The 26412-nt window shown below is 42.7% G+C and overlaps 1 protein-coding gene across 3 annotated transcripts in view; it reads left to right on the forward strand.

Moving 5' to 3' along the window:
* PDZD2 (PDZ domain containing 2) overlaps positions 1-26412 on the forward strand; it is a 235428-nt gene that overhangs the window by 164184 nt on the left and 44832 nt on the right. For all 3 annotated transcript variants that reach the window (XM_069745997.1, XM_069745995.1, XM_069745996.1), the window contains exons 7-13: positions 1215-1363; positions 4220-4339; positions 6863-6977; positions 9800-9873; positions 14879-15098; positions 15199-15316; positions 19025-19157. In XM_069745997.1, the coding sequence (XP_069602098.1) occupies positions 1215-1363; positions 4220-4339; positions 6863-6977; positions 9800-9873; positions 14879-15098; positions 15199-15316; positions 19025-19157 (929 nt within the window). The remainder of the gene's footprint in view (positions 1-1214; positions 1364-4219; positions 4340-6862; positions 6978-9799; positions 9874-14878; positions 15099-15198; positions 15317-19024; positions 19158-26412) is intronic.

Here is a 26412-nt window from a genome sequence, read left to right on the forward strand (position 1 = left end):
ATATGGAGGCAGACCGTCAGCAGATAGAACGGCACCTGCTCTTCCGGGAAGGATATCTACAAGTTATTGGGAATTTTTGCCCCTTCACCCAGTAGGGCATTGGTGAGGTCAGACCCTGATGATGGGGGGAGGCCGAGCTCACAGTCCTCATTATAGGCGTTGAATGAGGCTGAGGTCCAAACTCTGTGCTGCCACTCATGTTTTTTTCACACCAAACTCCTCCAGCCATGTTTGAGTGGAGCTTGTGCTCTGGGCACAGTCATGGGGAACAGAAAAGAGTCTTCTCCAAACTTTACATGGGGCACAAGGCAGTCAGGGGGTAACGTTCCTCTGTAATCACCAAACCCAAGCTCCTCCATCAGATGCCTGATATAGAACTGTGATCCGTCACTGCACAGAATGTCTCCTCCACAGTCCAGTGGTGGCGGCTTTACACTACTCCATCCGACGCTCGGCATTGTGCTTGGTGATGTACGGCTGCTCGGCCATGAAGCTCCCGGGAGGGGCGCAGTGTTTGTGCTGATGTTACACCAGAGGATGTCTGGACTCCTTAGTTATGGGGTCAGCAGAGCGGTGGTGACTTCTCTGCCCTCTGCTCCTCAGCACCCGGCCCCCCACTCTGTATCATTATGGGGTCTCCACTTCGTGGCTGAGTTGCTGCGGTTCCTTCCACTTCTCAATAGTATCACTCACAGGTGATGGGGAACAATTCAGGAGGAATAAATGTCTAGTTATCCATCTCATATATGCAATTTCTGGAACTATCATTAAGTCTTGTGGGCGTTCAGGAAAGTTCACAGCGCGGCCGGCGCGGCTTTGTTACCGACGTATAGACCCACACATTCTTGTCTCCACCACGAGTGACTAAGAAGGGAATAATCTTTTACTGCCCATTTAACAATTCCCAAGAGACAAACTTGCCTATACGGATTAACAGGAGGCTGAGCAGCTCAATGCCAAGAAGCTGCTGCAAAAGCAAACCAAATATTAGCTGCCTGAAAACCTATCCTTTTGTGGAGTCCTCACCATATGTCATCTTCATCCGTTGTGCTGATATTCGCATCCTCTATAAAACCTTGCAGATCCCAGTGGGAGGTTTATACGCTGTAACTGTGGGCTATTCCACTGAGTATGTTAGTTTTATCGGATTCCTGAGAATTACCGTGTGTGCGATGACATCCGATAATATGGAGCGTGTCGTGCTTCTCTTACAGGGAGCGGCAGCCGTCTGGAGTCGGTGGGTGAGGACGATGAACTGGCGGTGGGTAATGGAGACTTCTATATTGATAAAGGCGATAAATTTCCACATGGAGCTCGGAAACATTCCCTGCCGCAGCAGCTGGACTCCACCGGATCCCGACAGGTGAGCAGTCCCTAGTATAGTCCTGTGGGGAGATCCCAAAATTGGCAATATACCGAAATACTAACCTATTACTGCAAGTGCCCTAAGGGGACCAAAAAATATGTAAAAAATAAAAAATGGAAAAACCTAACGTATAAAATCACACAAAAATGGGCATATTTTCTTCCGCCGTGTCCGTAAAAGTCCGATCTTCCACTTTATACAATCATCTAATTCACATGTGGTTTTTTTTTACATAAAAAAAATAACATACCGGAATTGCTGTATAGTCACCTTGCCTCCTGCAAAAATTCACATGAAAAATTATTTAAAAAAAAGTCTGTATGGTATAAAGAAAAAGTACAACTTATGCCATAAAAAAATAAACCCTAAAGATTCATCAGTGGGGAAAAATTTAAAGGTTCTAAATCATTCTGAAACCAGGGGGGGGTTTCATAATTTTTATTTTTTTAAAAATCGAAAATATATAAAAATTGTACTGACCTGAAGAATCGTTTTCCTGCGCACACAGGCCCATAAAAGAAAAAGAAACTGAAGAATGGCTTTTTTCTTCCATCATTTTACTCTATTTTGATTTTTTTTTTTTTCAGTACATTGAATGGTAAAGCGAAAAAATGTCATGCAAAAAAAGAAAAAAAAAAACCTCTTATGCCGACGGGAAAAAAAAAAAAGATGGCTGTTGGAAAATAAAAGGGTTGAAAAATAATAAAAATGCAAAAAATATAAAGTGGTCTAGATAAAATCTCTGTAGTGCTGATTACATGATCTTGGTAAAATATCTTCCACTTTGAAGTTACTGGGTGTGATACTGCTGACCGATCCGCTTTAGGTTCGTCTGTAGTAAATGTGTAGTTTTGGCACGTGTGTACTTTAATTTACCAATTTCTCACTTTTTTTTTCTATCTTGGACTCTTTTTATTATTTTTTCATCTTTTTTTTTCATCCCTTTACGTCATCCTGATCACATCTATGTAAGTTGTGTGTATTATTGAGGAAATTAAACACATTTCTAAAACCTGATGAAGGGCTCGGTGAAAACGGCGCAAAACGGTGACCAATTTAGTCAGCTGGTGGGGCGATAAAATATCTCGCCTTTTTACCTAGGGCTTACTACTTAAGTGTAAGGATGCTGTGCAATGTTTATTTCAGTGGAAAGCGAGAAAAAGCTGCTACCAGATACCTCTCAGCAGAACAAACAATCGGGGCGTTGATATCCACCCCATACCGAAGTCTTAGTTTCCCCAACATCTTCCTTTTAAGATCTGGTAGCATCCAGCTGTGTTTGGCCAGTATTATGACGTCTTGAATACTCCATCGTCATAGCTACAACTGGATATATTATCTATTATAACACAGAAAAATTGCAGTCATCATACACAGAAAAAAATATTTTTAAAGGATGATTTTACTACTTAAACTAGTGGTATGACTGTATAGCTGTTAGTATAGTGAGAAAAATGACACTTTTCCTGTTGTAATCTGATGTGCTGGTGCTGAGAAATCAAGCTTTAAAGTTTCATGCAAATTAGCCTGGAAGTGTATTGGGGGAGGATTGATATGCGTGCAGTGACACGCCCCCAACACACTTCCAGGCTAATCTGCATGTGGCTTTAAAGCTTGATATCTCAGCGCTGGCACTTCCGATCTCTACAAGATGGGTATCATTTTTCTTGTTGGATTGTGACCTACACAGCCGTACCACTATTTTCATCAATAAAATCATCCCAACAGGTTCTCTTTATATCGCAGTTTTGTATTATGGACAGCTCGATCCACCACCACCTCATAGCACTGCCCTGAGTTCTGCCCCCTTTATTATATGCCAATGCTTTCACCCTACCTTGGTTTTGGAAATGTGTCCTTGTACCTGTAGCAGTTTGGACTAGAAAATATTAGAGGTAGTCATGATGCTTATTATTTGCACTTCTTTATATTTCACTCCTCCTCTGTATAATGGTGGAAATGTGAAGTTAAAATAGGATCTAGTGGACTGTACCCAGGAGTGGTCACTAAATAGGGTATGGAGCTGTGCCCTACTGACTGGTGAGGATGTCCGAGTCGGTGCAGATTTGACTCCTGGTGCACACTCCGATCAGCTGATTGAACGAAGTAGCACAGTGCCATACCTTGTATAGTGGCTGTGAATGGTACTGCATGTGAATCAAAGCTAACTTGCTGTACCATTCGCAATGTATGGAACCGTCCCACTTCCAGAGCATCGTGAATCAGCTGATCGGTGGAGGCACCAACGGTCAGAAACAAAAACTTTTTTTTTTTCTTTTTTTTTTTACATAGTGCTGAAAGTCAAACAGTAACTAAAACTTTTTAATTTATTTTTATTTCTTCTCCAGACATTGCAAAGCTGTGAATTTTTGTAGCATACTTCATTACCTTGCTTTGTTTCCTTCTCTCCCAAACAGTGTTGTTTCAATGCCCAGAAGCTGCTTTCGTCTGCTGCTCTGTCTGGTGGGGACCGGAGAAGCTCCGATGGTGAAAGGTCCCTTTCACAGACTAAATTTCCTAATGTTCAAATATTCTTGTAAGAGACTCTCTGCTCCCAAATATGATACTCATGCAGAGGAATTTCTGTACACAGAAGTATTGAATATTTCAAATGGATCTTGCTGAGCAGCAGTTAAAAGCAGCTGTTAAAGGAGCATGAATTTGTCATTGAAACTTCCCTGCAGCACAGTTTTCGGGAGAGAATAAAGTAATGTAGTATATTACAAAAAAAATAATTATGGAATACCTGGATGATAAATAAAAAAAGGTTATGTTGTTCATAAAAAAAAATAACATTGGAAAATCATAGAAATTAATTCTAATCTAATTTTTAATTTTTATTATTTTTACCAGGAATATGCTATTGTCAAGAAGACCGCGCGATCTCTAAGCACGGCACAGGTGGAGTCCCCCTGGAGGCTCGCTCAGCCGTCTATCATCTCTAATATCGTCCTAATGAAAGGACAGGGGAAGGTAATCCCGACCATGGGAATAACTGATTTAGACATACGCTTTTATTGGAATGATGTCCCTTAAATCAGGACTCCAACCCGCCAGTGTCTGCATCGGCCACTTGTTATTTTTCTACACCTCCCATACGTTATGGACAGACAGTCTTCCATACCGCGCCTTTTTCGCCTAGAAATTTAGATAAAAAATTGAGTGGGTGTGGCCTAAATGGGGGAGGGGCTTGCACCTGTATACTCTGTCCAATCCGTGTTGACAATGACAGGCCGTAGAGGGTCACACCTCTTTAACAAGTAATTGTTAGTAACGCCCAGTTGTCCATTTATTTATAGACTTCTAGGAGGAGTCACTGAAAAGCAACACAATAGCGAAAGTTCTCGATAGTTTGTTTTACATGGAGAATAGTAAGTGTTTATTAAATCAGACGAGTCGGGTCAGGTGAGACAAGAAGTCCTCTGAAAGGTCCTGATTGTGTATGTAAATTAGAATTAAAGGGATTTTGCCACTAAGACTTTTTGCCATTTTTAGTGGCTCAGCTCAGTCCCGTGGAAGTGAATACAGCTGGGGGCACTTTGGGATAACTGTCCTTGTGATTAATGAGTCCCAGCAGTTTGATCACTTGCAGTCATACAAGAATGGTAATTTAGTGGGACTACCCCTTTAAATTAGTTTTCTCACCAGCCTTATAATTTTCAGTGTGTGAATTCAAGTTTTTAATCTAAAATTAAAGAATAGATTCTATGATATTTATCAGCTTTATTCACTTGATGTGCTACATACCGTATTCAATTCAGCATAGTGCAGAAAGGTAAAAACCTCTTCCCTGCAGTATCAACTAGTCAAATGTAATTACAGCAGCATAGGATAGCCATGAAGTCCTGTGATTACAGCAGCATAGGATAGCCATGAAGTCCTGTGATTGCAGCAGCATAGGATAGCCATGAAGTACTGTGATTGCAGCAGCATAGGATAGCCATGAAGTCCTGTGATTACAGCAACATAGGATAGCCATGAAGTCCTGTGATTACAGCAGCATAGGATAGCCAATGACGTCCTGTGATTACAGCAGCATAGGATAGCCAATGAAGTCCTGTGATTACAGCAGCATAGGATAGCCATGAAGTCCTGTGATTACAGCAGCACTGGCTGGCCATTGAAGTCCTGTGATTACAGCAGCATAGGATAGCCAATGAAGTCCTGTGATTACAGCAGCATAGGATAGCCATGAAGTCCTGTGATTACAGCAGCACTGGCTGGCCATTGAAGTCCTGTGATTACAGCAGCATAGGATAGCCAATGAAGTCCTGTGATTACAGCAGCATAGGATAGCCATGAAGTCCTGTGATTACAGCAGCACTGGCTGGCCATTGAAGTCCTGTGATTACAGCAGCATAGGATAGCCAATGAAGTCCTGTGATTACAGCAGCATAGGATAGCCAATGAAATCCAGTGATTACAGCAGCATAGGATAGCCAATGAAGTCCTGTGATTACAGCAGCATAGGATAGCCAATGAAGTCCTGTGATTACAGCAGCATAGGATAGCCATGAAGTCCTGTGATTACAGCAGCACTCGCTGGCCATTGAAGTCCTGTGATTACAGCAGCATAGGATAGCCAATGAAGTCCTGTGATTACAGCAGCATAGGATAGCCATGAAGTCCTGTGATTACAACGGCACTGGCTGGCCATTGAAGTCCTGTGATTACAGCAGCATAGGATAGCCAATGAAGTCCTGTGATTACAGCAGCATAGGATAGCCAATGAAATCCAGTGATTACAGCAGCATAGGATAGCCAATGAAGTCCTGTGATTACAGCAGCATAGGATAGCCAATGAAGTCCTGTGATTACAGCAGCATAGGATAGCCATGAAGTCCTGTGATTACAGCAGCACTGGCTGGCCATTGAAGTCCTGTGATTACAGCAGCATAGGATAGCCAATGAAGTCCTGTGATTACAGCAGCATAGGATAGCCAATGAAATCCAGTGATTACAGCAGCATAGGATAGCCAATGAAGTCCTGTGATTACAGCAGCATAGGATAGCCAATGAAGTCCTGTGATTACAGCAGCATAGGATAGCCATTGAAGTCCTGTGATTACAGCAGCATAGGATAGGCAATGAAGTCCTGTGATTACAGCAGCATAGGATAGCCATGAAGTCCTGTGATTACAACGGCACTGGCTGGCCATTGAAGTCCTGTGATTACAGCAGCATAGGATAGCCAATGAAATCCAGTGATTACAGCAGCATAGGATAGCCAATGAAGTCCTGTGATTACAGCAGCATAAGCGAGATAGTGAAAGGTGCCCAGGCTGCATCTCCACTCATCTGTAACATGGCAGGTGGTGATAACTTTTCTAGTTGGGAAGAAGGAGATGGTTGTCTGCAACACGAAAACTGAGATATGATGTGAAAAGCCCCACAAATCTGACCAATACTGCTGATTATTTTTCTGCTTTGTTCCCATTATTACGTCCTATAATCAGTGTAGTATAAGCTACTAATGACCTCTTTGCCTGTGATCAGGGTCTTGGGTTCAGCATTGTTGGAGGTCAGGATTCAGCCAGAGGTCGCATGGGGATCTTCGTGAAAACCATCTTCTCCAATGGAGCCGCAGCTGCTGACGGGAGACTTAAAGAAGGTAGCGAGCGGCGTGAATGGGGCAGACAGCGGTGTGGACACTTACCCATGTCCTGTTCCTCTACTCTCACACTCACTGCTCACTTGTAATGACCTGTATTGATATATCTATTTATATTATTTATGTTCGGTCAGTGGGGCTCACAACCTAAATCAGTGTGTGTGTGGTGTAGGGGGGAACCGGAGGAGCAGGGGGAACCCCACACACGGACATCCAAACTCCTGGCAGATGTTCACATTCACAGTTTACATTTTTTTTACAGCACATACCCAATGTATTATGAGGGGATTTGCTGGCGACTGAAGCCCACATGAAAGAAACAATTAATGACAAACAAGCATTTTCTCTTTGTAGTTTGCCTCTAAGCCTGTTTATATTGGACAATGATTGGGAGCGATCGTTCAACAGCCGATAATTCTTACAGTCATTCTGCTAATAACTCCTACTAATGATCGTTCTGCTGGTCTATCTTACTAATGATCGTTCTGCCGATCTATCCTACTAATGATCGTTCCGCTGGTCTATCCTACTAACGATCGTTCCGCTGGTCTATCCTACTAATGATCGTTCCTCTGATCTATCCTACTAATGATCGTTTCTCTGATCTATCCTACTAATGATCGTTCCGCTGGTCTATCCTACTAACGATCGTTCCGCTGGTCTATCCTACTAATGATCGTTCTGCTGGTCTATCTTACTAATGATCGTTCTGCCGATCTATCCTACTAATGATCGTTCCGCTGGTCTATCCTACTAACGATCGTTCCGCTGGTCTATCCTACTAATGATCGTTCCGCTGGTCTATCCTACTAACGATCGTTCCGCTGGTCTATCCTACTAACGATCGTTCTGCCGATCTATCCTACTAACGATCGTTCCGCTGGTCTATCCTACTAACGATTGTTCCGCTGGTCTATCCTACTAATGATCGTTCCGCTGGTCTATCCTACTAATGATCGTTCTGCCGATCTATCCTACTAATGATCGTTCTGCCTATCTATGCTACTAATGATCGTTCTGCCGATCTATCCTACTAACGATCGTTCTGCCGATCTATCCTACTAACAATCGTTCTGCCGATCTATCCTACTAATGATCGTTCCGCTGGTCTATCCTACTAACGATCGTTCTGCCGATCTATCCTACTAACGATCGTTCTGCCGATCTATCCTACTAACGATCGTTCTGCCGATCTATCCTACTAATGATCATTCCGCTGGTCTATCCTACTAATGATCGTTCTGCCGATCTATCCTACTAACGATCGTTCTGCCGATCTATCCTACTCACGATCGTTCTGCCGATCTATCTTACTAATGATCGTTCTGCCGATCTATCCTAACGATCGTTCTGCCGATCTATCCTACTAACGATCGTTCTGCCGATCTATCCTACCAACGATCGTTCTGCCGATCTATCCTACTAACGATCGTTCCGCTGGTCTATCCTACTAACGATTGTTCCGCTGGTCTATCCTACTAATGATCGTTCCGCTGGTCTATCCTACTAATGATCGTTCTGCCGATCTATCCTACTAATGATCGTTCTGCCTATCTATGCTACTAATGATCGTTCTGCCGATCTATCCTACTAACGATCGTTCTGCCGATCTATCCTACTAACAATCGTTCTGCCGATCTATCCTACTAATGATCGTTCCGCTGGTCTATCCTACTAACGATCGTTCTGCCGATCTATCCTACTAACGATCGTTCTGCCGATCTATCCTACTAACGATCGTTCTGCCGATCTATCCTACTAATGATCATTCCGCTGGTCTATCCTACTAATGATCGTTCTGCCGATCTATCCTACTAACGATCGTTCTGCCGATCTATCCTACTCACGATCGTTCTGCCGATCTATCTTACTAATGATCGTTCTGCCGATCTATCCTAACGATCGTTCTGCCGATCTATCCTACTAACGATCGTTCTGCCGATCTATCCTACCAACGATCGTTCTGCCGATCTATCCTACTTACGATCGTTCTGCCGATCTATCCTACTAACGATCGTTGTGTCGATCTATCCTACAAACAACCATTCCTCCAATCTATACCACTATTGATCATTTTGCCAATCTGTCCTGCTAACCATCGTTCCTCTGATCTATTCTTCCATCGATCGTTCTGCTACACATAGCCTAGGAGTTTTCCTAATCGGCTCCACTAAACCCCATTGTGGCTTTGCCTTTCTCTGTGCTTTTAACAGTGCGACAGAGGAGTCCCTGACCTACATAATTCCTGTATTTATTTCATCCGAGGACTTCACGCTCATCTGTCCTTCCTCATCTCATCAGAGAAGCAAACGCTTACATTTTTTAATACTTTCAGCATCGGGCATGTGACCTAGATAAGGAAGAAGATGAGACATCCAGTCGCTCGCTGTCCTCACAAACCTTGTGCAATTTAATATTCATTCATGAATAATTAAAAAAAAAATCTCACTAATATTTATGTGGAGTATATGTGTGCATTACCTTAATACAGTGCACCAATATGACAACCCTATTTTTTTTTTTTTGCAATGAAGCCATCCTGGCGATCACCTGATTGTAGCGGATCGGTCATAAATTCTTTGGTGATCGCTTAGAAATTGCCAGTACTGAGCAGTGTAGCTGTAAATCCAGCTCTGGGGGTGAGATAAATGTATTAGAAAGCTGTTGCTGCCATTTTTTGCTATTTTTCAGAGTGAATGATGATTTCAGGAGGCAGGGAAGGAGTGGCTCTTAAAAGGAAAAAGGAGCATATTCACAAAGTGTCTTATATTCTCTCACAATTGATTTATTTAAAGTTTATTGACTATTGAATAATTTTGCAGGAGATGAAATCCTGGAAGTGAATGGAGAGTCGTTACAAGGGACGACGCATCAGGAGGCCATTCATACTTTTAAGGTATGGTAGCGGGATCCTACAAGGAACGGGGCCCCTGAATCTAAGCTCCAGCATTGTTCTCTGCCCTTGTCCTGCGGCCATTGATACGGCTTATCTTCACCATTTTCCACCTTCCTATGGATATGACTTGGGGGTGATTATAGTGATGGTTCACACACCTCGATATAACACAGTCACTCCTTACAGACTCCAGATAACCACTAAATAAAGTCAACAATCCCCCCCCCCCCCCCCCCCCCGTTAATCTGCTTCTCCATATGTAGGGGGCCACGTCTTGTACAATGGTCTAGACTGCGATAAGAAATGGAACTAAATTTTGCATTTCGAATGTTTTGGTTTTTTTTTTAAGCCTAAAGTATAATAAAAGTCTGTTGCTGCATAAAGCAACCAGAAAACGCCATGTTTAGGACTGATTTTATATATGGACACAACAATTTTTTTTCTTGTTTTAACATCTTATATGAGGATTTATTTTAATGGGGTAGTGTTTAGATTGTGGAATTACATTTTCTGTGTCTTACTTTAATGGTAGATTTCGTGTTAGGGTGTTTAGATTTTGATTAGAAATTTGGTTTAAACTATGGCCCTAATGCTAAGTTTAATGGTTAAAGGGTTTTTCTTCTAAAGACGCCCCATTTCCATATTCCCTGTTAGAAATTATAGATGCTACAGTGGGAGGTTGCCCTCTTAGGACCCCCATTTGTAAGCCAAAGTGGAGAGCCACTCTGTAAAGAGACAGTATCATCCAATCTAGCAATTTCCGCCTGCCATGCCTTGCATGTTCAGTTATTCATTTCAATGGGCAGGCAGTAATGCCAAGTTTGCAGAAAACATGAATGCTATTTCCATTATCCAATGAAGTCCTGTGATTACAGCAGCATCTGCCAGTGTACAAAACTGCGTAATTACAGCAACAACAGCTAGTGGAGTCCCATGATTACAGCAGCATCGGCTAACAAGTGATGTCCTATGCTTACAGCAGTACTAGCTAACTAGGGAAGCTCTACAACATCACTAGATAATTAGTGGAGTTCTGTAATTACAGCAGCATCGGCTAACAAGTGATGTCCTATGCTTACAGCAGTACTAGCTAACTAGGGAAGCTCTACAACATCACTAGATAATTAGTGAAGTCCTGTAATTACAGCAGCATCGGCTAACAAGTGATGTCCTATGCTTACAGCAGTACTAGCTAACTAGGGAAGCTCTACAACATCACTAGATAATTAGAGAAGTCCTGTGATTACAGCAGCATCGGCTAACAAGTGATGTCCTATGCTTACAGCAGTACTAGCTAACTAGGGAAGCTCTACAACATCACTAGATAATTAGTGGAGTTCTGTAATTACAGCAGCATCGGCTAACAAGTGATGTCCTATGCTTACAGCAGTACTAGCTAACTAGGGAAGCTCTACAACATCACTAGATAATTTGTGGAGTTCTGTAATTACAGCAGCATCGGCTAACAAGTGATGTCCTATGCTTACAGCAGTACTAGCTAACTAGGGAAGCTCTACAACATCACTAGATAATTAGTGAAGTCCTGTGATTACAGCAGCATCGGCTAACAAGTGATGTCCTATGCTTACTGGAGTACTAGCTAACTAGGGAAGCTCTACAGCATCACTAGATAATTAGTGAAGTCCTGTGATTACAGCAGCATTGGCTAACAAGTGATGTCCTATGCTTACAGCAGTACTAGCTAACTAGGGAAGCTCTACAACATCACTAGATAATTAGTGAAGTCCTGTGATTACAGCAGCATCAGCTAACAAGTGATGTCCTATGCTTACAGCAGTACTAGCTAACTAGGGAAGCTCTACAACATCACTAGATAATTAGTGAAGTCCTGTGATTACAGCAGCATCGGCTAACAAGTGATGTCCTATGCTTACTGCAGTACTAGCTAACTAGGGAAGCTCTACAACATCACTAGATAATTAGTTTAGTCCTGTGATTACAGCAGCATCGGCTAACAAGTGATGTCCTATGCTTACTGCAGTACTAGCTAACTAGGGAAGCTCTACAACATCACTAGATAATTAGAGAAGTCCTGTGATTACAGCAGCATCGGCTAACAAGTGATGTCCTATGCTTACCGCAGTACTAGCGAACTAGGGAAGCTCTACAACATCACTAGATAATTAGTTTAGTCCTGTGATTACAGCAGCATCGGCTAACAAGTGATGTCCTATGCTTACAGCAGTACTAGCGAACTAGGGAAGCTCTACAACATCACTAGATAATTAGTTTAGTCCTGTGATTACAGCAGCATCGGCTAACAAGTGATGTCCTATGCTTACCGCAGTACTAGCTAACTAGGGAAGCTCTACAGCATCACTAGATAATTAGTTTAGTCCTGTGATTACAGCAGCATCAGCTAACAAGTGATGTCCTGTGCTTACAGCAGTACTAGCTAACTAGGGAAGCTCTACAACATCACTAGATAATTAGTGAAGTCCTGTGATTACAGCAGCATCGGCTAACAAGTGATGTCCTATGCTTACAGCAGTACTAGCTAACTAGGGAAGCTCTACAACATCACTAGATAATTAGTTTAGTCCTGTGATTACAGCAGCATCGGCTAACAAGTGATGTCCTGTGCTTACTGCACTACTAGCTAACTATGGAACCTCTACAACATCACTAGACAATTAGTGAAGTCCTGTAATTACAGCAGTACTAGCTAACTAGGGAAGCTCTACAACATCACTAGATAATTAGAGAAGTCCTGTGATTACAGCAGCATCGGCTAACAAGTGATGTCCTATGCTTACAGCAGTACTAGCTAACTAGGGAAGCTCTACAACATCACTAGATAATTAGAGAAGTCCTGTAATTACAGCAGCATCGGCTAACAAGTGATGTCCTATGCTTACAACAGTACTAGCTAACTAGGGAAGCTCTACAACATCACTAGATAATTAGTGAAGTCCTGTGATTACAGCAGCATCAGCTAACAAGTGATGTCCTGTGCTTACAGCAGTACTAGCTAACTATGGAACCTCTACAACATCACTAGACAATTAGTGAAGTCCTGTAATTACAGCAGTACTAGCTAACTAGGGAAGCTCTACAACATCACTAGATAATTAGAGAAGTCCTGTGATTACAGCAGCATCGGCTAACAAGTGATGTCCTGTGCTTACTGCACTACTAGCTAACTATGGAACCTCTACAACATCACTAGACAATTAGTGAAGTCCTGTAATTACAGCAGTACTAGCTAACTAGGGAACCTCTACAACATCACTAGATAATTAGAGAAGTCCTGTGATTACAGCAGCATCGGCTAACAAGTGATGTCCTATGCTTACAGCAGTACTAGCTAACTAGGGAAGCTCTACAACATCACTAGATAATTAGAGAAGTCCTGTGATTACAGCAGCATCGGCTAACAAGTGATGTCCTATGCTTACAGCAGTACTAGCTAACTAGGGAAGCTCTACAACATCACTAGATAATTAGTGAAGTCCTGTGATTACAGCAGCATCAGCTAACAAGTGATGTCCTATGCTTACAGCAGTACTAGCTAACTAGGGAAGCTCTACAACATCGCTAGATAATTAGTGAAGTCCTGTGATTACAGCAGCACCGGCTAACAAGTGATGTCCTGTGCTTACAGCAGTACTAGCTAACTAGGGAAGCTCTACAACATCACTAGATAATTAGAGAAGTCCTGTGATTACAGCAGCATCAGCTAACAAGTGATGTCCTATGCTTACAGCAGTACTAGCTAACTAGGGAAGCTCTACAACATCGCTAGATAATTAGTGAAGTCCTGTGATTACAGCAGCACCGGCTAACAAGTGATGTCCTATGCTTACAGCAGTACTAGCTAACTAGGGAAGCTCTACAACATCACTAGATAATTAGTGGAGTCCCATGATTACAGCAGCATCGGCTAACAAGTGATGTCCTATGCTTACAGCAGTACTAGCTAACTAGGGAAGCTCTACAACATCACTAGATAATTAGAGAAGTCCTGTGATTACAGCAGCACCGGCTAACAAGTGATGTCCTATGCTTACAGCAGTACTAGCTAACTAGGGAAGCTCTACAACATCACTAGATAATTAGTGAAGTCCTGTAATTACAGCAGCATCGGCTAACAAGTGATGTCCTGTGCTTACAGCAGTACTAGCTAACTAGGGAAGCTCTACAACATCACTAGATAATTAGTGAAGTCCTGTGATTACAGCAGCATCAGCTAACAAGTGATGTCCTATGCTTACAGCAGTACTAGCTAACTAGGGAAGCTCTACAACATCACTAGATAATTAGTGAAGTCCTGTGATTACAGCAGCATCAGCTAACAAGTGATGTCCTGTGCTTACAGCAGTACTAGCTAACTAGGGAAGCTCTACAACATCACTAGATAATTAGTGAAGTCCTGTGATTACAGCAGCATCAGCTAACAAGTGATGTCCTATGCTTACAGCAGTACTAGCTAACTAGGGAAGCTCTACAGCATCACTAGATAATTAGTGAAGTCCTGTGATTACAGCAGCATCGGCTAACAAGTGATGTCCTATGCTTACAGCAGTACTAGCTAACTAGGGAAGCTCTACAACATCACTAGATAATTAGTGAAGTCCTGTGATTACAGCAGCATCAGCTAACAAGTGATGTCCTATGCTTACAGCAGTACTAGCTAACTAGGGAAGCTCTACAGCATCACTAGATAATTAGTGAAGTCCTGTGATTACAGCAGCATCGGCTAACAAGTGATGTCCTATGCTTACAGCAGTACTAGCTAACTAGGGAAGCTCTACAGCATCACTAGATAATTAGTGAAGTCCTGTGATTACAGCAGCATCAGCTACCCAATGAAGTTCTGTGATTTGTAAGATGTCAGAGGCTAGCTTTGTTCTGTGATTGTCTTGTTACCGCAATCGAAGCCATAGACCACGATGCTCCTTGATCCCTTTCAGCTGAAAATGTTAGGATGCTCATATGTTTTATCAGTTCTGGAAAACATTTTTCCTTTTTTTTTTCTTCCCAGCAACTCAGGAAGGGTGTAATAACGTTAACGGTGCGCACCAGGCTCCGCAGTCCCAGCCTCACCCCATGTGCGACTCCGACATTGATGAGCCGCTCCAGTTCTCCTAACTCCCATATCAGCGTTGGGGCATCTGTGGTCGGGTCAGAAGATGGGGACTCGGCCTCTCGTAAAGGTCCCGGCCCGAAAGACCGGATCGTTATGGAGGTGACTCATAACAAAGGTAATGCAATAACCAAAAAATGATGACTACAGCCCCAGTGTTTGGGCTCCATAGACTGTTATACCAACGTACCTAATTCTATCCTGCGCCCTCGTTGCAGAGCCCGGGGTCGGTTTGGGCATTGGTGTCTGCTGCCTTACTCTCGAAAACAGCTCTCCAGGGATTTATATTCACAGCCTAGCCCCGGGGTCTGTGGCCAAGATGGATGGAAGGCTAAGGTACGTGATATATATATTTTTTTAATATCTCCGTTACCATAAAGCTCAACCATACATGTACACTGCCCAGTTTGTCTTCAGAATAGGTGGTGGTCACTGGAAGTCTTATTTCTTTGCGATTCTTGTCTAAGTTAGTTAAAATAAAAACTAAAATCAGTCGTAAAAACGGAAAACAAAGATTTAAAGAAGTTTTCTATTACTTGGACAACTTTCTTAATTACCATACAGGCCCCCCAAAAAATAACTGCCTGTACTCCCCTCCGGTCTTTGTGATGTTCCTGTGATGTTGGCACCAGGACTCCCAGGTGTTGCTTGACATTATGTCACGTGAGCCCTGCAGCCAATCAGTGACCGCTGCTCCTTCGGACACAACTGATATGTGGAAAAAGTTTGAGCGGCTGCTTCTCTCTGATGTTGTCCACATGACCATGTCTTCCATAGGAAGTGAGAGTGAAGCTGCCCATCAGCGGAGTTAAGCAGTCAACATCGCTGGAAGGGCAATGTCGCTAAAGTAGAGTATAGGTTGCTAGTATTATCCAATGGTAATTGAGAAGGGGTTGTCCAAGTAGTGGAGAACCCCTTATTGTTTTCCCAAAATGGTAAGATAACCTTTATACATATCCAAGTTATCCTCTGCTAATTACAGGATTTCATTAGGCTGCTGATGCTGCTGTAATCACAGGACTTCACTACTTGGCTGATGCTGCTGTAATTACCAAACTTCATTATGCTCCATAGGCTAGGCGATAAATTACTGTTCGCCAGGGGGTCTGCCTACTGCAACCCCTAGTGATCCGGATAATGGGGTCCTGGAACCCCCAAGAATGGGGCTTTACGATCTCTTGTCTTGAATGGGGCATTGGCATGTGTGTGTACTTATTCTCTGCTCCATTCATTGTCAGCACCAATGTTGGAAATATTTGAGTGCTGTTTTTGGCTTTCTATGTTTTCTGGAGACAGGATCTACAAGGGTGGCAGTAATCCGGACCCCAGTGATGAGCAAGTTATCCCCTATTTTAAGAATCGGGGATAGCTTGAAATTTTCACACGTAAATAAAATAAACCTTGAGTATCTGCGTCCTATGTTTCAAATTACGTGCTGTTTTTAATATGTTTTTTTGTTGTTGGTCAGAACACTGTTTTTCTGATCCCTCTGAATCCCTTATAAAGTCGTAAAAATAATAGTAATAAAAAAAAAAATAAAAGTAAAAAAATAGTCGTAGAAGTAATAAAATAGGAATTAAAAAAAAAATAAAAGTAAAAAAATAGTCATAGATGTAATAAAATAGGAATAAAAAATAAAAGTAAAAAAAAGTCGCAGAAGTAATAAAAATAATAGGAATACAAGAAAATAGTCGTAGAAGCCGTAAAAATAATAGCAATAAAAAAATAAAAGTAAAAAAAAATAGTCGTAGACGTAATAAAAATAATAGGAATAAAAAATAAAAGAAAGAAAAATAGTCGTAGAAGTCGTAAAATAGCAATAAAAAAATAAAAGTAAAAAGTCGTAGAAGTAATAATCAGAGGAATTTAAAAAAAAAGAGAAAAGAAAAAGTTGTATTAGTCGTAAAAATAATAGCAATAAAAAAATAAAAGTAAAAAAAATAGTCGTAGAAGTAAGAAAAATAATCGGAATAAAAAATAAATAAAATAAAATAGTCATAGAAGTCGTAAAAATAATAGCAATAAAAAATAAAAGTGAAAAAATAGTCGTAGAAGTAATAAAAATAATAGCAATAAAAGTAAAAAAAAAATAGTCATAGAAGAAATAAAAATAATAGGAATTTAAAAAATAAATAAATAAGTAAATAAAGAAAAGAAAAATAAAGTTGTAGAATTAAATGGGTTTTCCAAGATCAGAAGAAATTAGGCCAAGGGTGGAAGATAATGGCACAAAATCAAAGACCTATTACCCACTTGATAAATCTGCGGCTTCTGGCTGATGCAGGGCATTATCTGTTCCCTGGCGGGAGTCGGACCCCCACTGCTCTGATTTTGATTACTTCTCTTAAAGACACCCGGGTCATTAGTATCAGCTTCCTGGACAACACCTTTAAATCTAGTGATCTGTTCAAATGAATAGTCTATTAGTAAGTTAATTTACTTTACATTTCCGTTAGTCCGACAACACAATAATTTATCTTTATGCTGTAATTTCCGTATAATTATTTTTTAAGGAGTGTTCCAGAAAGTGTAAATAATGGCACCTTTTTATTTGGCAGTGGTCTAATAGTGGTCAGAGAATGGACAGTGTGATACGTTGGGGTCCCACGATCCCACTTTAATTGAAAGACGTTTCCAGTCGCAGAAGATAAAATCATCGTTTCTGGGGAATGGAATTTCTTCCTGAAATGTGCTTTTAATAAAGAGGGAAATCCCTTTTAGAAGGGGGGGGGGGGGTAGAATCTTTCCAGATGTTCCCATATAATGATAGCGTTCACATGGAAGTGTCAGAATCCATCCGCCGTGTTATTAACTACCGGGAGGTTGTTCATTATAAAGTTCAGTGTCCTTCTGCTTTAACGCTGGCATTTATTTACATCGGCTGTCCTGATTTTAGACTCCCTCCAATGGAGCTGAGCTGCAATACCGACCTATTGACAGATGTGGCGCTGTTTATGGAAGGAAGCAGCCATATTTTCTAAATTCTGAATAACCCCTTTAAGGCTGGTTTCAGATTTGCGTTTTTTGCCGCTGCGTTTTAGCGCAAAAAAAGCATGCTTTTTTTTTCTCCTATACTTAACATTAAAAACGCATGCGTTTTTTTGCATGCGTTTTGCCGCGTTTTGCATTTTGTTGCGGAAATGCAACCTGTAGTAATTTCTAGCGGCGTTTTTTTGCCGCAAAAGCATGCGTTTTTTTGCGGCAAAAAAACGTATTGCTGTCTATGTAAACGCATGCATTTTTAAGCACATGCGTTTGCATGCGTTTTTAAACACATGCGTTTCAATAGAAAAACACAAGAATACACACTGATAAGCCACCCCCCAACCCTAACCCTAGGGATCCTAACCCTAACCCTAGGGATCACTAACCCTAGGAATCCTAACCCTAAGGGTTAGGATTCTAACCCTTAGGGTTAGGATCCCTAGGGTTAGGGTTAGAATCCCTAGGGTTAGGATCCCTAGGGTTAGGGTTAGGATCCCTAGGGTTAGGGTTAGGATCCCTAGTGTTACTAGGGACCCTAACCCTAACCCTAGGGATCCTAACCCTAACCCTAGGGATCCTAACCCTAACCCTAGGGACCCTAACACTAGGGATCCTAACCCTAGCTATTTCTGTTTATAGTGGGTTTTCTAGTTGATTTTGATGATTGGCAGCTGTCACACACTTCTCATCATACGTTTCAAAAACGCAAACGCAGGAAAAAACGCATGTAAATGCGTCAAAACGCCGCTTTTTTTTACCACATGCAAAAACGCATGCGTCTAAAAAACGCAGCATTTGCACGCGTTTACATGCGTTTTTTGCACCACCTGCTTTTGCGTTAAAAACGCTGCGTTTTTTAACTCAAATGTGAAACTAGCCTAAGAGCTATGGGTGGTCCCTCTTAGAGATCCAGTGGGCGGTATTACACATAGTTTGAATTGTATGCTAATACATGATTGGCTGTCAATCATTCAGGAGACCCACCCTCTGGACTCATCCAGCAGCCCCTGACCAGTGGTGTAAAGATCATTACCGCAGGTTATTTTTTTTTATTTGCAGCCGAGGCGATCAGATATTGGAAGCGGACTCTGCGAGTCTTCGTCATGCCGCGCTGAGTGAGGCATACGCCATATTGAGCGAGTGTGGGCCGGGTCCCGTAAGCCTGATCATCAGTCGCCACCCAAACCCGAAGGTGAGCAGGTTACCATGATTATAGCAATTTCGGCTAATTTTTTCACTTCCTTGAACGGTGGAATATTTTGAAATACGAGGGTCCCTACATTCTATAAATCTTTGTTTGGGGGTTGCCGAGCCTTTGATATAACGCATTATTACATTCCGCAGGATTATAGGATGCTCCATAATGGATGCTCTTCCCGCGGGCTCTCGGGGAGGACCGTAATGTCTCCGATTAGTCATCTTTGATGTGATATAACCAGACCTGTGTAGTCACGTGGAGCCATGAACAATCTCTTGTTTTCAATCTCTCTGCCAAAGAATGGAAGTAATTTTCACTGGAACGATAACCCCCCCCCCCCCCCATTAGAGCTAAGCAGAGTTCAATAAATCCCACTGTAACCTCACAGGAAATAAAGGCATCATCTCCTATAGTAAACATGATCCGTTTTGATAAAATCATTGCCTATTTCCAAAATTTCCTGGAGCTGGAAAAGTATTGGGGAAGAAATTGCATCATAAAATTTTGTATATTATATCCAAGTGTCCTGTCTCCCAGAGTAGCTGCTGTCGTAATCACACGCGGCCGTCACACGCTTTGTGTTTGTGGGTTATAACCTGGTGTTGTGTGTGATAGGATGTTATCAGCCTGTGGGAAATCAATTATGAAAAGTGTCACTTCTGTAAAATGTACTTATCTGCTATTGTTCTTGGGCATTAAAGGAGATATTTGTGGCATTTTTTCACTTAGGTGCATGTATTATTGACTAAAAAATATTTTTTGCTGTAGTTTGGCAAAAATCAATTGAACTGTTTGGCTTCTACAGCATCTATGTAGCACTTTGCATAAATCAGGCTTTTACAGCCTTTGTTTATCACTGAATAAACATCAGACTTCTACACCCTCTTTGTATCTCTGTGCATACTCTAGACTTCTATTTCCTCTGTATCATTCTACATACTCCAAGGTTTGACAGCCTCTGTGTATCAATGTTCTACAGCCTCTGTGTATTACTGCACATACTACAGGCTTCTACAGCCTCTGTATATCACTATAAATACCCCAGGCTTCTACAGCTTCTTTGTATCACTGTAAATACTACAGTCTTCTACCCCTCTGTGTATCACTGTGAATACTACAGGATTCTACAGCCTTTATGTAAGACTGTACATACTCCAGGCTTCTAAAGCCTCTGTGTATCAATGTACATACTCCAGTCTTCTACAGCCTGCGTGTATCTATGTACATACATCAGACTTCTTCAGCCTCTGTATATAATTGTACATCCTCCGAACTCAATCTTCTTCATCCTCTCTACATCTCTGTGCATGCATCTGGCTTCTTCAAAAGGATGTAAAGATGTTGTCCTACGAACAATGTAAATTGCCTCTTCTCACAATCACTGATAAATGTGTGATTGCTGGGGATAAGACTGCTGAGACCCCCACTGATTGTGTCTCAATGGTCCCCTGCATCACTAAGGCACTGGTGAGCGTGTGCACCCACTTTTCTGCCTTTTAATAGGGACTTTAATATCCCCCTGTTCTCAGGATTAGTGGCATAAAAAGATACTTATGGCACACCCTTCTTTGAGCTTGTTCTGATGGCAAAGGCTTTAACTCTTATCTCTCCTCTCCTGAATCATCTTCTAAGCAGATTTAGGACCACATCAAAGTTGAACTTTGAGGTCACACAGTCCTAAAACATTTTTATTAAACTTTATTGCACAGTTGTTGTTTTTTTCCAAAATGTTTATATTTAAGTAAAAAAATAATAAACTTTATTCAGCGTTTATTAACATATTAATTAGTTTTTATTGGCAGCTGAGCCCACTTCATTCCAGTCTGATGCCAGCTGAGTTATACAGCCGACATCTGCCTGGAACTGCAGAGACTGGAGCAAGTTCCGTTCCGTTATGTAATTAATCAGGATAATTTGCATAAACCGTAATACCCCTCGAATAGTGTCTGGTAATTAGCCTTTTTCATGCCGTTACTTAATCCCGGAGTTTATCATTACTCGTTATGAGGCGCGCGTCGCCGGATCCTCCGTAGTGTGAGAGCACTGTTATTGTGAGCGCTCTCTTTAGTATGCCGTACGTGTTCCCTTCTGGCTCTCGCTTTCACACAGAAGCTTCTCATTACTTGTGGCTTTCCTGTAAACGGCCACAATAAAGGGCGGAAGCCACAGGATCGAACGTGATCGTGTCCCTAGAGCCGCCTGCTTTATGGCTTGGATTATTGACTCCGACCTGTGCGTCTCATGTGTGTCCATCGGGATGACGCATCGGAACGGGACGCGGCGTCATTCCAAAATATGAAAGGTCCAAGACGACCGACGTCTTTATTTCACTTGGCCACATTTATGGAGATACTATACAGTGTTATAGGGACTACAGGATTTAATGTCCTACCTGGGGCCACTGGCCTTCCGGCTTCCCGAGATATATGGCATCATGATTGGTCAAGGATTGGGCGACACAGACACTTTTATACAAGCTCATAATCGGCAAATGATAGTTTCCAATCACTAGGCCATATAAACATGTCTCTGTGCATGTTGATCTAAGGTTTTGCTCTTTCTTCGAGTGATCAAAACGTAAAAAAAGGCGAGTGATCAATTGTATCTATAAGAACCCAACAGCAGCTTTTGAATTTCCCTGCAGCGCCTCCGCAGGAGAAATGAAGTATTGACTTACAAGCAAGCATCGTAAATTTATGGTTCTCAGCTTTGACCTTACCCTGATTTTAATTTACGTAGAGTAGTTGAAATTTCTGCAGTCGCTGACCCTGGGGAGAAGCCAGAAGCGATTTATGCCCACTTCTGACTTTTATTTTGTTGGCTACATACCCCTAAATGAGCATCATGTGGTTTTCAGAAGTTTTGACACCACCAATGCATCTGTTGGACCTGCTGTTGACATGATTGCTGGGTCTCTGCTGCTATAGCAGAGCTGCCGGGTCCTAGTTCTGTCAGTGACTTATCTGTTTTCCCCTGTAACTGGGGCTCCTATAGATGCCCCAGTTATAGTGTGGAAAAAAAGTATTAAAGTAAATAAATGTTCCTCAGAAATCTTTGATTATCCCTTGGGGGACAAATTATCTAAAAATAAATATATACATGTAATATATTTGCAAAAGAAAGTAAAAAGTCCCACTGCAAAAACCCTACAATATTTTTAATATAAAATAAATTTTAGTGCATAAATATAAGAAGAAAAAACCCTACCCCTATTAGGTATCCACATGACCATAATAATCCGGAGAATTCATTCAGCGGGAGTTATTTGGTAGGAAGTGTGAACAGTATAAAAGAAAGAGAAAAAAGAAAAACCGTAAATCAAAAATTGCTTTTTTTGTATATTTGCATTAAAAATTACACAGTATTTTATATGTAGCCAAAATGGCTCTAAATTAACACAATTTGTATTGCATACAGGCATGTCGTTGCTAAAAATTAAAATTTTGCCTGCTGAAAAGAGAAGCAAAAATAGTAAAAACAAAACATGCAAAAATGATGCCAAAACCACTTCAAGGAAAAGATTGATGGTTTCACCTAGGAGAATCCTCAGCCAGTGTGCTGGCACCTAGGAGAATCCTCAGCCTTTGTGCTGGCACCTAGGAGAATCCTCAGCCGGTGTGCTGGCACCTAGGAGAATCCTCAGCCGGTGTGCTGGCACCTAGGAGAATCCTCAGCCGGTGTGCCGGCACCTAGGAGAATCCTCAGCCGGTGCACCGTCACCTAGGAGAATCCTCAGTCGGTGTGCCGACACCTAGGAGAATCCTCAGTCACTGTGCCGGCACCTAGCAGAATCCTCAGTCACTGCGCCGACAGCTAGGAGAATCCTCAGTCGGTGTGCCGACAGCTAGGAGGATCCTCAGTCACTGTGGCGGCACCTAGCAGAATCCTCAGTCGCTGCACCGACACCTAGGAGAATCCTCAGTCGGTGTGCCGACACCTAGGAGAATCCTTAGTCGCTGTGCCGGCACCTAGCAGAATCCTCAGTCGCTGCGCTGGCACCTAGGAGAATACTCAGCCGGTGTGCCGACACCTAGGAGAATCCTCAGTCACTGTGCCGCCACCTAGCAGAATCCTCAGTCGCTGCGCTGGCACCTAGGAGAATCCTCAGTCGGTGTGCCGACACCTAGGAGAATCCTCAGTCGCTGTGCCGGCACCTAGCAGAATCCTCAGTCGCTGCGCTGGCACCTAGGAGAATACTCAGCCGGTGTGCCGACACCTAGGAGAATCCTCAGTCACTGTGCCGCCACCTAGCAGAATCCTCAGTCGCTGCGCTGGCACCTAGGAGAATACTCAGCCGGTGTGCCGCCACCTAGCAGAATCCTCAGTCGCTGCGCTGGCACCTAGGAGAATACTCAGCCGGTGCACCGACACCTAGGAGAATCGTCAGCCGGTGTGCCGCCACCTAGCAGAATCCTCAGTCGCTGCGCTGGCACCTAGGAGAATACTCAGCCTGTGCGAAGACACCTAGGAGAATCCTCAGCCGGTGCGAAGACACCTAGGAGAATCCTCAGTCACTGTGCCGCCACCTAGCAGAATCCTCAGTCACTGCGCTGGCACCTAGGAGAATCCTCAGTCACTGTGCCGGCACCTAGCAGAATCCTCAGTCGCTGCGCCGACAGCTAGGAGAATCCTCAGCCGGTGCGCTGGCACCTAGGAGAATACTCAGCCGGTGCACCGACACCTAGGAGAATCCTCAGCCGCTGTGGCGGCACCTAGCAGAATCCTCAGCCGGTGCGCTGGCACCTAGGAGAATACTCAGCCGGTGCGCTGGCACCTAGGAGAATCCTCAGCCGGTGCGCTGGCACCTAGGAGAATACTCAGCCGGTGCACCGACACCTAGGAGAATCCTCAGTCGCTGTGCCGGCACCTAGCAGAATCCTCAGCCGGTGCGCCATCACCTAGGAGAATCCTCAGCCGGTGCACCGTCACCTAGGAGAATCCTCAGCCGGTGCGCCAACACCTTAAATGTGTGCACATCCCCTGTATTTTTTGCTAAAGAGTTCTTTGTAGCCTTTTCATTGGACAGTGCCTGGTTTGGAAAGGTTAGAAATAAATCGGAAGAGTTTTTGAAGCAGGAGTTTGGAGAGGATTAATTAAAAAAAAAATCCTCTACGAATTGTTTGTGCTGAGCAGCCAGATCTCAGGATTTGGCCAGTATGGGAGAACGTTCTGCGACGTCAGATGGTTCCGTGACGATCTTCCCTCGGCTTATTCCACATTTTCTCACAATGCCTCTACAATAATGGAATAAACATGCAGCAGAAATGTCTTTCGTGCTCTTCCAGAGTCGGCACTTTTTATTTCTGCCTCTCACTTTCCAGCTAATATAAAATGGTATTTGGAAGGAACAATAAGAACCACATGTCGTCCTCCCTTCTCTCCGCTCTCAGACACTAGAGCTGCGCAGATGATGATATCCAGGGGGACGCGGCTCCATTTCCGTTCAGCAGTCGTTCCTTCTGTGCCTGGAGAGATTAAGATTCATATTCTTGTCAAGAGTTTTACATCCAGGTGCTTTAAATCTGTGGTTGTCGTGCAACATCCGAATATCATAAATTACCGTACACAAAGTCCTAGTGCCGCATGGTGCAAGTGTAGAAGATTACACACTTATATCTGACCAGTAATGTATGTACACAGTGACTGCACCAGCAGAATAGTGAACGCAGCTCTGGGGTATAATACAGGATATAACTCAGGATCAGTAATGTAATGTATGTACACAGTGACTGCACCAGCAGAATAGTGAACGCAGCTCTGGGGTATAATACAGGAGGTAACTCAGGATCAGTAATGTAATGTATGTACACAGTGACTGCACCAGCAGAATTGTGAGTGCAGCTCTGGGGTATAATACAGGATGTAACTCAGGATCAGTAATGTAATGTATGTACACAGTGACTGCACCAGCAGAATAGTGAGTGCAGCTCTGGAGTATAATACAGGATGTAACTCAGGATCAGTAATGTAATGTATGTACACAGTGACTGCACCAGCAGAATAGTGAGTGCAGCTCTGGGGTATAATACAGGATGTAACCCAGGATCAGTAATGTAATGTATGTACACAGTGACTGCACCAGCAGAATAGTGAGTGCAGCTCTGGGGTATAATACAGGATGTAACTCAGGATCAGTAATGTAATGTATGTACACAGTGACTGCACCAGCAGAATAGTGAGTGCAGCTCTGGAGTATAATACAGGATGTAACTCAGGATCAGTAATGTAATGTATGTACACAGTGACTGCACCAGCAGAATAGTGAGTGCAGCTCTGGGGTATAATACAGGATGTAACCCAGGATCAGTAATGTAATGTATGTACACAGTGACTGCACCAGCAGAATAGTGAGTGCAGCTCTGGGGTATAATACAGGATGTAACTCAGGATCAGTAATGTAATGTATGTACACAGTGACTGCACCAGCAGAATAGTGAGTGCAGCTCTGGAGTATAATACAGGATGTAACTCAGGATCAGTAATGTAATGTATGTACACAGTGACTGCACCAGCAGAATAGTGAGTGCAGCTCTGGGGTATAATACAGGATGTAACCCAGGATCAGTAATGTAATGTATGTACACAGTGACTGCACCAGCAGAATAGTGAGTGCAGCTCTGGGGTATAATACAGGATGTAACTCAGGATCAGTAATGTAATGTATGTACACAGTGACTGCACCAGCAGAATAGTGAGTGCAGCTCTGGAGTATAATACAGGATGTAACTCAGGATCAGTAATGTAATGTATGTACACAGTGACTGCACCAGCAGAATAGTGAGTGCAGCTCTGGGGTATAATACAGGATGTAACCCAGGATCAGTAATGTAATGTATGTACACAGTGACTGCACCAGCAGAATAGTGAGTGCAGCTCTGGGGTATAATACAGGATGTAACTCAGGATCAGTAATGTAATGTATGTACACAGTGACTGCACCAGCAGAATAGTGAGTGCAGCTCTGGAGTATAATACAGGATGTAACTCAGGATCAGTAATGTAATGTATGTACACAGTGACTCCACCAGCAGAATAGTGAGTGCAGCTCTGGGGTATAATACAGGATGTAACTCGGGATCAGTAATGTATGTACCCAGTGACTGCAGCAGCAGAATAGTGAGTGCAGCTCTGGGGTATAATACAGGAGGTAACTCAGGATCAGTAATGAATGTACACAGTGATTACACCAGCAGAATAGTGAGTGCAGCTCTGGGGTATAATACAGGATGTAACCCAGGATCAGTAATGT

This window comes from Ranitomeya imitator, chromosome 1, assembly GCF_032444005.1.
Source record: "Ranitomeya imitator isolate aRanImi1 chromosome 1, aRanImi1.pri, whole genome shotgun sequence".
In the NCBI taxonomy this organism is placed as follows: Eukaryota; Metazoa; Chordata; class Amphibia; order Anura; family Dendrobatidae; genus Ranitomeya; species Ranitomeya imitator.